Raw genomic sequence first — 13,152 nt, 5'->3', positions numbered from 1 at the left:
GCCCCGCGCACCTGGGCCGCACGAGCGCAGCCCGCGTTACGCGGACACCGCCTGGTGCCGCCGCTGCGCCGGCTGGAGGAGAGCCTGTGCCCGCGCCACCTGCGGCCGCTGGAGCGCTACTGCCGCGCGGAGCGCCTGTGCCTGTGCGAGGCCTGCGCCGCCCAGGAGCACCGCGGCCACGAGCTGGTGCCGCTGGAGCAGGAGCGCGCGCTCCAGGAGGTGGGCCGCCGGCGCCGCGCACGGGTGACGGTGGGCGGGCCGAGGGTCCTGGGTCGCCCCCCGCCCCCCCCTCCTTCCCATTTTGTTCAAGTTCTCCTGGAAGTTGAGGGTCTTTGCTGTCCCTTCCAGCCCTGACAACGTCATTCCGCTCGCGATGGGATGGGCTGGTGCGGGGACCCAGCGGGAACGCGAAAAGGACGCGGAGGGTGGGCAGGGGCCCTGAAGCCCAGGCGGGGCCCATGGGGGTCTAAGGCAGGAGGGATCTGGATTAGGCCCTGCGGTTCCTGGGCAGCTGATTCCCGCTGCGCGGCTGATGAGACCGGCCAGTTCGTGCGGGTCCGGGCTCCAGGTTCGCCCAGCCCGGAGGCCGCGGGTTTAGATGGGTGTGGCAGCCACTGGAGTGCGGCCGGTGGAGCACACAGACCGCTCTGTCCAGCTGTTCCGGGGCCAGTGGTTGGACCATGTGCGCGGTCCTTCCTGCTGCCTCCGCCCCCAGTTTCCTTTGGCCTCCAGCCCGGTCTTGGCGCTTTGGCCTTGGGATTTTCCGTGTCTCCAGCCTGAGCCGCCGTGACTCATAAGACCCAGGGGGATTTGCCCGGAATCCCCATTTTTAAGGCCTGGATTGGGGACACGGGCTCTTTGGGGACAGGGGTCCCCAGGACAGCTGAATGGCCTCTTGTGCAGCCCCTGCTCCCTCCATTCTCTGCCTCTTCTCCACTGAAGGAAGTTCTCAAGTGAATGTGACATTGAGGACCACGATGGCCTTGTACTTGCCCGCTGGTCAGAGAGGGGAGGCAGACAGCCCCCAGCCAGACTGTGCTCCCCCTGGGCATTTGGGAACGACACCCGCCTCGGCCTGAGGCCAGCCCTCTGATGTATTGTGGGACATCACGGCCACCCCCAGTCCCACCGGTGCACCGATACCATGCCCACGTCGCCCCTGCCCTGCCCCACCCCGGGGTGAGGCCTGGGACCCCAGGGCAGGCTGTGGCCTCTGCCAGGCGCCGTACTCATGAAGATGTCACCCACAGGCCGAGCAGCCCAAAGTGCTGAGTGCCGTGGAGGACCGCATGGATGAGCTGGGCGCCGGCATTGCCCAGTCCCGGCGGACCGTGGCCCTCATCAAGGTCAGCCCCGACCCTGACCCCGTCCCCTCCTGCAGGAGGCTCCTGGCACTGTGAGCTCGCAGCGTGGTCTGGTCCCCTCCAAGGAGGCCTGTGCCCAGGGCATTGCCCACTCCCCCTGAGCACGAGTGTCTCCCCCGACCTGGCAGAGACCCAGGGCGGCTCCGGCAGGTCCCTCTGCCCCTCCCAGAGGGTGGGGTGGGAGAGGGGGGTCTGGAAGGATGAGGCCCAAACAGTGATGGTCTGTGCCCTCCCCGCCGCTCCCACTGTCCGGTGCAGAGCGCAGCCGTGGCAGAGCGGGAGAGGGTGAGCCAGCTGTTTGCGGAGGCTGCAGCCACCCTGCAGGGGTTCCAGAAGGAGGTGCTGGGCTTCATCGAGGAGGGGGAGGCCGCCATGCTGAGCCGCTCCCAGGGCGACCTTCGGCGGCAGGAGGAGCAGCGCAGCAGGCTGAGCCGGGCCCGCCACAACCTCAGCCAGGTCCCCGAGGCCGACTCAGTGAGCTTCCTGCAGGTGAGGACCAGAGAGGGCGGGAGGCGGAGAGAGAGGGCAGGGGGTGCCCGAGCCTTCAGGGCTGTGCCGGCTCCCGGCTGGGCTGTCTCACCCCCGCTGGGAGGCATTGTGGCTCGCAGGGCCTTCATGGGCATGTATCTGGCACAGGAGCTGCTGGCACTCAGGCTGGCCCTGGAGGAGGGGTGCGGCCCCGGGCCTGGTCCCCCGCGGGAGCTCGGCTTCACTAAGTCATCCCAGGCTGTGAAGGCGGTGAGAGAGGTGCTGGCCGCGGCCTGCGCCAGCCAGTGGGGGCAGCTGCGGGGGCTGAGCGGTGACGAGGACGGGCCGCACAAGCTCGGCCCAGAAGGTGGGTGCCCCTCCGAGTGACTCACCTCCCCCAGGCTCCCCTCCCAGGCCCCCAGGCCCGGTGCCCGTGCAGGAGCAGGGGATGGAAACAGCCTGTTGCTGGGCGGAACCGAATCCTGCCATCGACTGGAGCCGCCACCCCGTCATGACCAGTCAGCCGCTTTGGCCGTAGCCTACAGGACGGGGCGGGAGGGGGCTTCTCCCCGCCCCTCTTTAACTTCAGAGGGCCTGGGGCCCGGGGGCAAGTGGGGCAGGGGGGCAGATTCCCAGGGCCAGGCATACATGTGACCCAGGGTACCCTACCTGGGCGGCGTGCCTGTCCCAGGAGGCTTGGGTTGCTGGGAGGAATTGGGGGAAGAGGGAATTGGGGGTCACGGCTTTGGAAGGGGCACCTTGCAGAGCAGCCCAGTCCCGGGGAGCTGGCGAGACCCCTCCGCTGTCTCCTCTCTGCAGCCGACGCTGAGTCCCAGGACCCAGATAACAGCAGCCACCTGGACAGCGAGGTGCCCCGGGATTACTTCCTCAAGTGTGAGTGCACCCTGGGCTCGGCCCTCCGCACACGGGCCCCCTGACGGCCGCAGGGCTGGCCTGGCCCTGGAGTCCCTCCTTGTCCATGGGGTGAACTAGGCCAGCTCATGGGGCGCGCTCCAGCAGGGCTGAGTAGTGCTGGCTGCAAAGGTGGGGCGAGGCTGTGCTTGGGGAGGTGGGCACCTAGGGGAGGGTGTCCTCTCTGGCCTTGCCCCTGAGCCCCCCGTCTCTCTCCCGCCCGGGGAGCAGTCGCCTACATCGTGGACCTGGACAGTGACACGGCGGACAAGTTCCTGCAGCTGTTCGGAACGAAAGGCGTGAAGAGGGTGCTGTGTCCCATCAGCTACCCCGAGTCCCCCACCCGCTTCACGCACTGCGAGCAGGTGCTGGGCGAGGGCGCCCTGGACCGGGGCACCTACTACTGGGAGGTGGAGATCATCGAGGGCTGGGTCAGCGTGGGCGTCATGGCTGAAGATTTCTCCCCACACGAGCCCTACGACCGGGGCCGGCTCGGCCGCAACGCCCACTCCTGCTGCCTGCAGTGGAACGGACGCGGCTTCTCCGTCTGGTTCCACGGGCAGGAGGCGCCCCTGCCGCACGCCTTCTCGCCCACGGTTGGGGTCTGCCTGGAATATGCCGACCGAGCCCTGGCCTTCTATGCCGTGCGGGACGGCAAGGTGAGCCTTCTGCGCCGGCTGAAGGCCACCCGGGCCCGCAGGAGCGGCCCCCTGGCCTCTCCCGGGGACCCCTTCCAGAGCGTCCTGGACAGCCACTTCCCGGGGCTCTTCAGGAGCCGGCTGAAGCCCGCCTTCTTCCTGGAGAGCGTGGACGCCCACCTGCAGATCGGGCCCCTCAAGAAGTCCTGCATATCAGTGCTGAAGAGGAGGTAATGCGGGCGCCGGGCCTCGGCCGCTGCCTCGGCTCCTGGCGTGCGCGTCTCCGCAGCCCATGCGTCCTCAGCAGCCTCATTTCTAAAAGAACCCTTGGCCTCCCAGACCCTCTCAAGTGCCTCTCAGACCCCCCTCCCCCCACTGCAGGCCTTGTTTCTGGGAGAGAGAGCCACAACCAGGACAGATCCAGGCCACCCCAAGCCCTCCTTTTCCAGGTGCCTAGGACAGTGCCTGGCACACAGTAGGTGCTCAATAAACATTTGTTGAGTGAATGACTCCTTCCTGCTCTCCGTCCACCAAGAATTTCCCAGTGTTTCTCATCTTTCAGGAGCCGGTCTTGAAAGGCAGGAGAAGGGAACAGAGTCCCTGGTCCCAGGATTCCTGTTGGGAGGGAGGGAGCCCAAAGAGGGGGCTGAAATGGGGTGCCTGCCCTTTGGGGCAGCCCTACTCCCTGGTGCTGGACAGGGGCAGCTAGAGATGGCTTCTCCCGGGGGGGTCCAGCGCCACAGCCGTTCTGGCTGCCCGTGTGTTTGCTTTGCCGGCCTGGTTCCCATCAGCTGTTTTCATCCTTAATGCCACAGCCTCTCCCTGGACCTGCCTGTGGTGTTTGTGCCCAGGGCTAACTGCAGACATCACACCCCGAGAACAGGGCACGGCTCCTGGGCAAGGAGGCTTGAGACCCGAGTTGCTTTCACTCACACACCTTCTCAGCCATGAAGGATGTGACTGAGCTGACGCGGGTGTGGCTGGAGCCCAGAACATCTACAATAAAGGGACCTGTGTCCTCTGGGCTCTGCCTCACCTCCCGCGCCCGGCTGTGCAGCCGGGACAGTGCCGGGCCTCCAGGCTGGGGAGACCCGTGCCCTGCACCCCAGCAGAGCTTCTGCCTGGACGGCCCCGTGTCCCCTGCTGCCACCAAACCCCCATCGTGGCCTGGGATGCCCCAATTCTGCTCCCCGAGGCTACTTGGTGAGTGTTTCCAGCCCAGCCCGCCCTCCCTCGGTTCTTTGTGGCCCAGGGGCACCCCAGAGAACGCCCCAGCAGGAAGGGCCAGGGCAGACGGAGGCCTCTCTGCACCCAGCCCAGGTCAGGCGGGACAATGGGTGAGCTATGCAGCCAGACAGCAAGGCCATACAAGTCCTGCCCTGGCTGCCTGGGCGGCTAAAAATAGTCCCTCCTGCGCAGTCCTGCCTCAGCCCGCAGCCAGGATGTTGTTTTTCTGGGCGGGCCCTCCTTGCTCCTGGTGTTTTGGGTTCAAAACACCGTTCCCTAGGCAGCCAGGGCCCCCAGCTCACCCAGCCGCTGGGGCCCATGAGGGAGGCGGCTCTGGGGCCTCACGAGGTGGGTCGTGGGGCTTCCTAGTGGCCGCTCACCTGCTGTGAGCCTCCCACCTTTCACCACCCCTCCCACCACCCCAGCTCTGGCTCATCGCCCCCCTGGCACTGGGGCTTCCTGGCGGAATTCCAGTCTGACTTGTCAGGTCTGCAGCCAGCGTCCCTGCCGCTTCCAGTGATTCCAGCTCCCAACACTCATGTGCGCTGCAGCCGCACAGCCCCGCGCAGGGGGCGGGCACCCAGGCCGCACAGCTGGCATGGGGCTGGCGGGTGGGCGCGGCCCAGGTTTCAGTGTGGTCCCCACTGTGGGGTATCCACACGCCTGCCCGTCCTCTAACTCTGGGATCATGCTAGAGCTGGAGGGATGGCGTGTGGGAGTCCCTGTGTATCCGTGTGTCTGTCTGTGTGTCTGTGCGTGTGGGTGTCCTGTATGAGTGTGTATGTCTGCCTGTCCGCCTGTATTTGTGTGTCTGAATCCAGTTGTACTTTTCAAAATGTTCTGAGAAGACCAGGAGTTAAGAGGTGCCCGAGGTGGGGCAGGTGGCAGGCTGGGAAGGGGCAGGGGCATTTCTCACCTAAATTACAGTGACTTCACACTTTCAAATATATTTTAAAAGTGACTTCACACTTTTAAATATATTTTTTTTAAATATATTTAAAAAAATAAATGACCCTGCCACCCTCACCACCACTCCGCCAACACTTTGACCCTCACCACTCCGCCAACACTTTGTCAAACACCAAACCATAGAAGTTAATATTTGATTGTTAGAAAAAACAGCATTTGGCTTATGGAAATAACCACTTTAAATGAAATCTTTTAGGCACTTGGGTGTAGCCAACACTTTAATTAAATAGATTTTACTGAAAATTGCTTGGAAAAAAGAGAAACTGTTAAAAAAAAAAAAAGAAAAAATGTTAGAAACCCCCATGTAGGCCAAACCTTCTACCACTACCGTTTCCATAGGAAGAAACTGAGGCACAGACATGCAGGAGCCTACCCAGTCCAGCTACCCAGTCCAGCACACTTGCTCCATGCTCCACGCGTAGGGGTGGCCTTGCTTAGAAATGTCTGAACACATGCACAAACACGCATGCACATGCACGCACACACATGCACAAGCACACTCACACATGCATGCACACACATGCACAAACACGCACTCTTTCCCAGCGTTGCAGTAGCCTGTATGAGAGCTGCCCTGAGCCTGGCCCAGTTGCCATGGCCACCAGAGCCCCTGGCGGAGCTGCCCAGGATGTGTGGTCTCCGAAGCTGCCGCCGGCGCCAGCACAGACAATGGCAGAGTGTGAAGGGCTCCGGGGCTGTCGCTATGGCTGAATCTGGCTCCTTTGGGCCAGGCAGGGAGCCAACCTCCACTTGCGCTTTGTTTCTGTGGGAAAATGACTCCAGAGCCCTAAACAACAGGCCGAGCAACGGGCTGGAGCATCGCTGCTCTTGGCAGCTGCCGACTGCTGTGTCCTGCACCCTTGGGTCCTGCACCCCTCACTGCTCCCAGCCCCTCCGCACACCCCAGGAGGGTCAAGGCAGACACCATCTCCACCCTTGTCCTCCCCTCCTCCGTCCCCTCCCGGGGAGCACCCACTGAAGGGCCTCCCCTCCACTCCCCTCCTCCCAGGCCCAGCATGAGGCCAGGCCCAGACTGTGGCCAAGCAGCAGGCTGTTGGGAAGACGGGCTGAGCTGGGAGGGGCTGAGGTCCAGAGGCTCTGCTGGGCTGGGCTGGTTTCCCCGGGAGGAAAATAGCCCGTAGCTGCAGGGTCTGCGTCAAACCCAGCCCTGAGCTGTGGGCAGAGTGGCAGCTGCCAGCAGGGGCCCTGGTGAGGTGGAAGGGAGCTATTTCGGGCGGGTCATGTTCGGTAACACAAGTCCCTGCTTCTCCATCAGGAGGCAGAGCCAGGGCACGGCTGGAGCTGTTTCTGGTTGCTATGGAGACGAGCCCCACCCAAATTTCCCGGTCCAGACCTCCCTGCTCTGTCAAGTTCAATTTCCCCAGAAGTAGCGGCAAGGCCTGTTCTGACCGAGTCCGAGATGGAGTGTTTACACAGACCTGCTGTCCGGTTCCACTTCTGCGCCTCCCAAAGCCCCGAAAGCCAGGAAGAGGCGGGAGTCAGCCCTGCGGAGCCGCGTGGAGGGCGCTCAGGGAAGGAGGGCCTCGGAGAGGCGATTGGGGGCCTGGGCCCCTCCCTGCAAGTTCTGGGTCCTCCTTCCCAGAGTTGGGGGTGCTCCTCTCCATCTACCCGGAAAAATGCCAGATGGGGTAGCCTCGGCCCCTCTCATCCTCTTCTTTCTTTCCTTAAACCCATTTCTCACCTAAATTACAGTGACTTCACACTTTCAAATCTGATGGCATTGCGTCCCCAGGTGAAAGCCTGCCATGGCTTCCCATGTCTCCTAGGAAAAGTCCAGAATCCTGATCAGGCTCCGTCCCTGCAGAACGGCCTGCCTCCCTCGCGCCTCTTCCTCTCCTTCCTACAGGCTGGCCCCCTGGGGTGCGCTGGCCCCCCCAGTCCAAGCCCCGGCCCACCCTTCTTGCCTTGCTAGCTCCTCCTTGCCCTTCAGACCTCAGCTGCCCCTTCCGGGTGGTCCTCCCTGAAACGCCCCTGGGGCAGCTGCTGAGATGCCCATTGTCCCAGCCCCTCGGGTCCTGAATGGCAGCCTCCTTCTCCCCTGGGCCAAGCAGGAGTCGGCTGGGGCTGTCATCACAAAGTGCCACAAACCGGGGGCTAAACAGGGGCTGGTTACTGTCTCACAGTCTGGAGGCCAGGAGACCGTAATCAAGGTGTTGGCAAGACCGGTTCCTGCCGCGGCCGCGAGGGAGAGTCCGTCCCAGGCCTTCAGCGCACTGATTGGCTGGTGATGGCAGCAGTCCTGGCTGTAGCTCCCTCTGTCATCCGGGAAACGCCTTTCAATATCTTGAGTCTCCTACCACGTGAAGAGCAAACAAAGGGCATATCTAAAAAATGACCCTGTCTGGCCAGTTGATAGGTCGAAGCTCAGTGGTTGAGCGTCGACCTGTGAACAGGAGGTCACGGTTCGATTCCGGTCATGGGCACATGCCTGGGTTGCGGGCTCGATCCCCAGTAGGGGGTGTGCAGGAGGCAGCCAATCAATGATTCTCTGGCATCATTGATGTTTCTCTCTCTCTCCCTCTCTCTTCCTCTCTGACATCAATAAAAATATATTTAAAAAAATAAATGACCCTGCCACCCCCAGAGGTCGGGAACTACGTAAGCCACACTGGCCGCCCTTCAGGACGCTGCTTGGGGAGCCATAAATCGGGGCAGTATCAGCTCCAGGAACACAGGACCTGTTGGGTGGGTGCTCCTCCCACCTCCCTCCCCCCCGCCCCCAGCCCACCCCTGCCTTTCTTCTGGAATGGGAAGGGGGCTTTCAAGACGAGGATTGCAAAACCTATTCAGGGCTTAACAATGAGCAAGTTGTTAAAATAGCCAAGTAGAACAGAGAATATTGGAGTACAATATAAAATAAAACTTGTCCCAAACGCACATCTTTTTTTTTTTTAGCTGATGTAATTCAGTCTCCTTTTGGGGGAAAATAGCTTAAGCACTTAAACGCTTAAGCAATTTTTAGATAAACCTTCATGGCATGAAGAGTGTTTCTGGGAATGAGCTCCCCACCCACCCAGCTGTCTTTGGTCAGGCGCCCAGTCTCCTCTGGCCAAGCAGTGGCTCCCGCACAGTTCGCCCCAGGATGGCCCGAGCCCCACCAGAGGAAGGCGGGAAGTGGTCTTAGTCAGGTGTGGGTTCTGGAGGGTTCTGAGCAGGGTCCACAGGAAGCGAGGGTCAGACCGGTCCTGGGGGGCTGCTGGCCCTGAGCAGGGGTTCGAAGCAGCGGGATTAACGAGCGTTGGGTGCCGTCAGGAGGCGAGCGGTTAGCATGGGGCACCCCCTAATGGTGAGGCATTGCCAAGCCTGCCTGGGGTATTTCTGGTAAGAAAACAGCAGTCGCTGAGGGAGGGGGTCCTCAGGTCCCTGTAGCGTGGCTGGGGCTTCGCCTGCGTCTCCCCTCCCAGCCGGGGGACTGCAAGGCTGTTTTTGCTTGTCCAGCTGATTTTTACTTTCTTTGCACGTATAAACGTGCACCCGTGTGATGGGTCTCGCTATAAAATGCATTGCTTGCTGTGGGTCAAAGTTTAAAAACAAGGAAATGTTGGCGGCAGCAGGAAGGGACCGGGTGTTAGACCGGCGGGGTTAGCCCACCTGGGTCCAGCAACCTCGGGACCTGGGTTCTGGCTGGGAAAGAATTCAGAGCCAAGACTCGCGCTGTAAGAGAACGTTCACTGGGTAAATCCCGGAGGTAGAAGAAGTAATTCCTAGAAGAAAAGGGCTTAGGAAGCAAGTTACAGAGGCAAAGGAAGGGCCCTGGGAGCTTGGGAGTGAGGAAGGGGGACGAAAAGGGGGGTGGGTGGAGAGAGGTGAGGGCCTGCACCCGGAGGGAGCGTGCACGGGTCCTCCGTCCTAAGGGTTTTAAGGGTGCAGATGTTAGGGGAGGTCCCAGGGGAAGATCCCAATAGGGTATTCAGCAGCTTTCCAGGTGTGTCCTTGCAGGGTGGTGGACTCCAGGTCAGGGGTCCTCAGTCAATGCGGTTAGTCCTGAGGTCGGCCTTGGTGCAGCTGGTCTGGTTTTGCTGCTTCTCTGGGCCTGGAGCTGAAATACTACTGAGGCCTGGAGGTGATCTCTCGGGAGGAAAGGTCAGGGGGTCTAAGCCTATGGCCATAGGTATGCGAGGGTAGGAAAGGTCCCTTGGGGGCGAGGTCCCCCCTACAATTGTCCGTTGCTAGGCACCCGGCGTTCCTCCCTGGTGACCTTCTGAACCTGGCCCGTCGTCCTTGCTCTGCTCAAGCCTAACTGCCCACCTGGCACATCGCTTCTCCACCTTTTTGAGGTCTCGGCACACAAAGACAGTGATGATTTGTCCAGCACAAATGATACTTGTTCTGCTCACTGAGGCACAGAGATGAAGCTGCTTGGGGGTCAGGAGGGACACCAGGAAAGGCACCAGGTGTTAGACAGGCAGGGTCAGACCCACCTGGCTGCCCGGGGGGAGGGGGGGGGGCGGAGCAGTGTCTCTCAGGCATACTCACACCCCTTCTTAGCACACCTCAAGATGCTTGGGTCTGGAGAATAGGAGGACTTACAGCTTAAGACAAAGGGGCCATTTCTGGAAACAGGCAGAGCCTGTGTGGACTAGAAGGCAGGAGAGGTCTGAGTTCTGAGACCTGGGCCCAGACGGGGACTTTGGCCGCAGACTTGGATCAGCAATGAACTGCCCTGGAGCCGGCCAGTGTGGACGCTGGAGACCACCGGTCCCTCCACGGCCGGGGAGCGGCCCTAAGGGTGTGTTTGTATAAAACTTGCAAAAGTTGGACATTTAAGCCGGAATCCGCTAAGCCTGCTATCTCTCTCCACTCCGACTTCCTCTTTATCACACTTCCCCTCCTGTCAGGAGCCCTCAGTGTGGCCACAGCACTGTGTATTCATGATATTGTCTTTTAGTTTAGAGCCTGAGAAATAAGATAGCTACTAAAAAGGGCGCCTGGTGGGTAACTGGGCTCCAAAAAAAATAAAATAAAGAGCCTAGCAGCCATTTCTCTGCAGCAGGGCCTCTCACGCAAACTGCGCTTCGGGGAGAAGCCGGCACTGAACCGCCTGCCTGCAAGGTGCTCCTGCCAGCGGAGCCAGCCCGTGTAGAGGAGCTCCTGGGACCCTATTTCTACGGGGAGGACTGAGGCTTCCCCATCCAATTGGAGCTGCACAGCCATCGCCCATCAGCTTCATCACTGACCAATCAGAGCGGCTCCATTCTGACCAATCAGGACAGGGCCTTCTGGGCCAAGCAACCTGTTGGGAGGTGGTGCACCAAAAGGTTGCTTGTAAGAAAGAGGCAGCCGATGGATGTCAGGCTCTTCTCCCTTCCTCTTTCTCTAAAAATCAATACACGATTCTTTTTGAAAAGAAAAAGCCCTGACGGGTGCGGCTCAGTTGGTTGGGTGCCGTCCCATGCACCTTCGGTTCCTGCTCAGGGCGCATGCCCGGGTTTTGGGCTTGGTCCCTGGTAGGGGGCATGCAGAGAGCAGCAGACGGATGTCTCAGACTCACATCAGTGTTTCTCTCTCTATATATATAAAAATCAAGAAAAAAAATCTTTAAAAAAAAAAACACCTGGGATTTGGTGTCCTCATTTGCATGAGAATGGACCAATCAGGGACCAGGGGCAGGGACTTCTGTCTATGTAAGCCTGGTCCCCCATGGCGGTGAGAATACTTTACTTTTCCACCAAAGATGGCATCCTTTGGCTAGAACCAAAACACTGAAGGTGCCAGAGCAGACCAGCACAGACCAGCGCAGGACTGTGCAGGAGGCAACCAAACAATGTGTTTCTCTCACATCAATATTTCTCTCTGTCGTTCCCTCTCTCTTCCATGCTCCCTCTCTAAAATTCAACGGAAAAATATCCTCTGGTGAAAAAAAGGAAAAAAAATATCCTTTGGTGAGGATTAAAAAAGAAAAAAGTTAAATTAAGGAGGTGGACCCTGCGACTGGCCACCACGTGTCAGGAAACCAGCTGTTTGCCCGGAATGAAACTCTGAGCCCTTAAGATGATGCACCAGGACCTCCACGCAGGGTGAGATGCTCACATTCCCCCTTAAAAACCCCCCTCGAGGTGGGGAGTTTACTAACTACAGATGCCCAGTAGGGCCACCCAATGCTAGGTCACAAGCTGAAACGAATCAGGCCTATTTTGTAAGCTGCTGGCCCCACATTGTGCCTAATTTCGTTCAATCTGGTTAAAATCTTCCAGCCAGGACGCTGCGGGGACCGGCTGGACCACTAAGCCAGAACATTCTAGAGGGAGCAGTGCCACCTGGAGGCCAGTTGTGGTGGAGGCGCATCCCACGGGACAGTGAATTTGGTGGGGGGAACAGGGAGATTCTCACCGCCCACCTGTTAGGGCCTGGGTTTTTTGTTTTGTTTTGTTTTTGGCTATTTTATTGATTTCAGAGAGGAAGGGAGAGGGAGAGAGAAACATCAATGATGAGAGTATCATTGACGGGCTCCTGCAGGCCACCTACTGGGGATCCAGCCCGAAACCCGGGCGGGTGCCACTACCAGGAATGGAGCTGTAACTTCCTGAGTCATAGGTCAAGGCTCAACCACTGAGCCACGCTGGCCGGGCTAGGGTCTGGGTTTGATGTCGTGAAGGGAAAGTTTTCCTGACTCTACTCTGCCAGCCACCCACCCACCGTGTCCTGCAGCAGAGACTGGGTCTTGCACTCATCTATGTGAATGGCTCAGTGACTATCCAAGTCGGGTGTAAAGTCACCTAGTAAGTCTCCATGATGTTGGTTGAGTGAGTCAAGATGCCCTTGTAAGGTGACTTTTCTGCGAGCCACACACCAGATTTAGATTACAGCCCCCATTCTGTGTGCCCAGTGCTTTTTAAAAAAAATATGTATTTTCATTTATTTCAGAAAGGAAGGGAGAGGGAGAGAGAGAAACAATGATGAGAATCACTGATCAGCTGCCTCCCGCATGCCCCCAACTGGGGACCAAGCCTGCAATCCAGCCATGTGCCCCCGACCAGAATCGAATCCAGTAGTTTTTTTGTTTTTTGTTTTTTTTAATTTCCCCTACGATGCGCCCAACTGTTCATTCCACAAGGTGGGGAGTACACAGGAGGATTAGTAAGGCAAGGTAGTGAATCATCCAGGCCTACGGTCTGGAAGACTACAAGTTCCAGAATGCATCCTTCATTAGTATACAGAGAGGTGGAGGGAGCATTGCCTTCTGGGAATTGTAGTCTTCAAGTTGTTTGTGATGCAGGCGAAACTAGGCGGAAGGGGGAGAGAGTGTAAACTCTTTGACCACGTGACACTCGGGATCAGGTGGTTGGGCCAGCCTCCGTCTAAGAGCTGTGATTGGCTGACTCTATTGCGAACGACGCCACTAGGGGCGGGCCGAGAGAGCGCAAGCCCACTGCGTTGCTAGTCTTGGGACCCCTTTCCAAGAGACTATGGCGCTCAACAAGAATCACTCGGAGGGCGGCGGAGTGATCGTCAACAACACCGAGAGGTGAAAACGCTGCACAAGATCCGGGAGGCCCGAAGGGAGGGCGACAGGAGCGTGGGCGGTGGGCGCTGGGCAAAACAATCACCGAAGA

At 59.5% G+C, this 13,152-nt stretch overlaps 2 protein-coding genes across 2 annotated transcripts in view; both read left to right on the top strand.

The window, feature by feature from the left end:
* The window catches only part of TRIM47 (tripartite motif containing 47), a 7,021-nt gene extending 3,133 nt beyond the window's left edge, over positions 1-3,888 (top strand). Inside the window, exons 2-7 of the mRNA XM_014445811.1 lie at positions 5-219; positions 1,251-1,346; positions 1,623-1,853; positions 2,001-2,199; positions 2,652-2,726; positions 2,976-3,888. Of these exons, the coding sequence (XP_014301297.1) occupies positions 5-219; positions 1,251-1,346; positions 1,623-1,853; positions 2,001-2,199; positions 2,652-2,726; positions 2,976-3,616 (1,457 nt within the window). The 3' untranslated portion in view covers positions 3,617-3,888. The remainder of the gene's footprint in view (positions 1-4; positions 220-1,250; positions 1,347-1,622; positions 1,854-2,000; positions 2,200-2,651; positions 2,727-2,975) is intronic.
* A 9,051-nt stretch (positions 3,889-12,939) lies between these two features.
* Positions 12,940-13,152, top strand: part of WBP2 (WW domain binding protein 2) — a 12,646-nt gene continuing 12,433 nt past the window's right edge. The window contains exon 1 of the mRNA XM_014445810.2: positions 12,940-13,064. Coding sequence (XP_014301296.1) covers positions 13,006-13,064 — 59 coding nt within the window. The 5' untranslated portion in view covers positions 12,940-13,005. The remainder of the gene's footprint in view (positions 13,065-13,152) is intronic.

Source organism: Myotis lucifugus, unplaced genomic scaffold, assembly GCF_000147115.1.
Source record: "Myotis lucifugus unplaced genomic scaffold, Myoluc2.0 scaffold_485, whole genome shotgun sequence".
Lineage (NCBI taxonomy): Eukaryota > Metazoa > Chordata > Mammalia > Chiroptera > Vespertilionidae > Myotis > Myotis lucifugus.
Note: the sequence above shows the minus strand (reverse complement) of the source record. Positions and strands in the feature narration are given on the sequence as shown.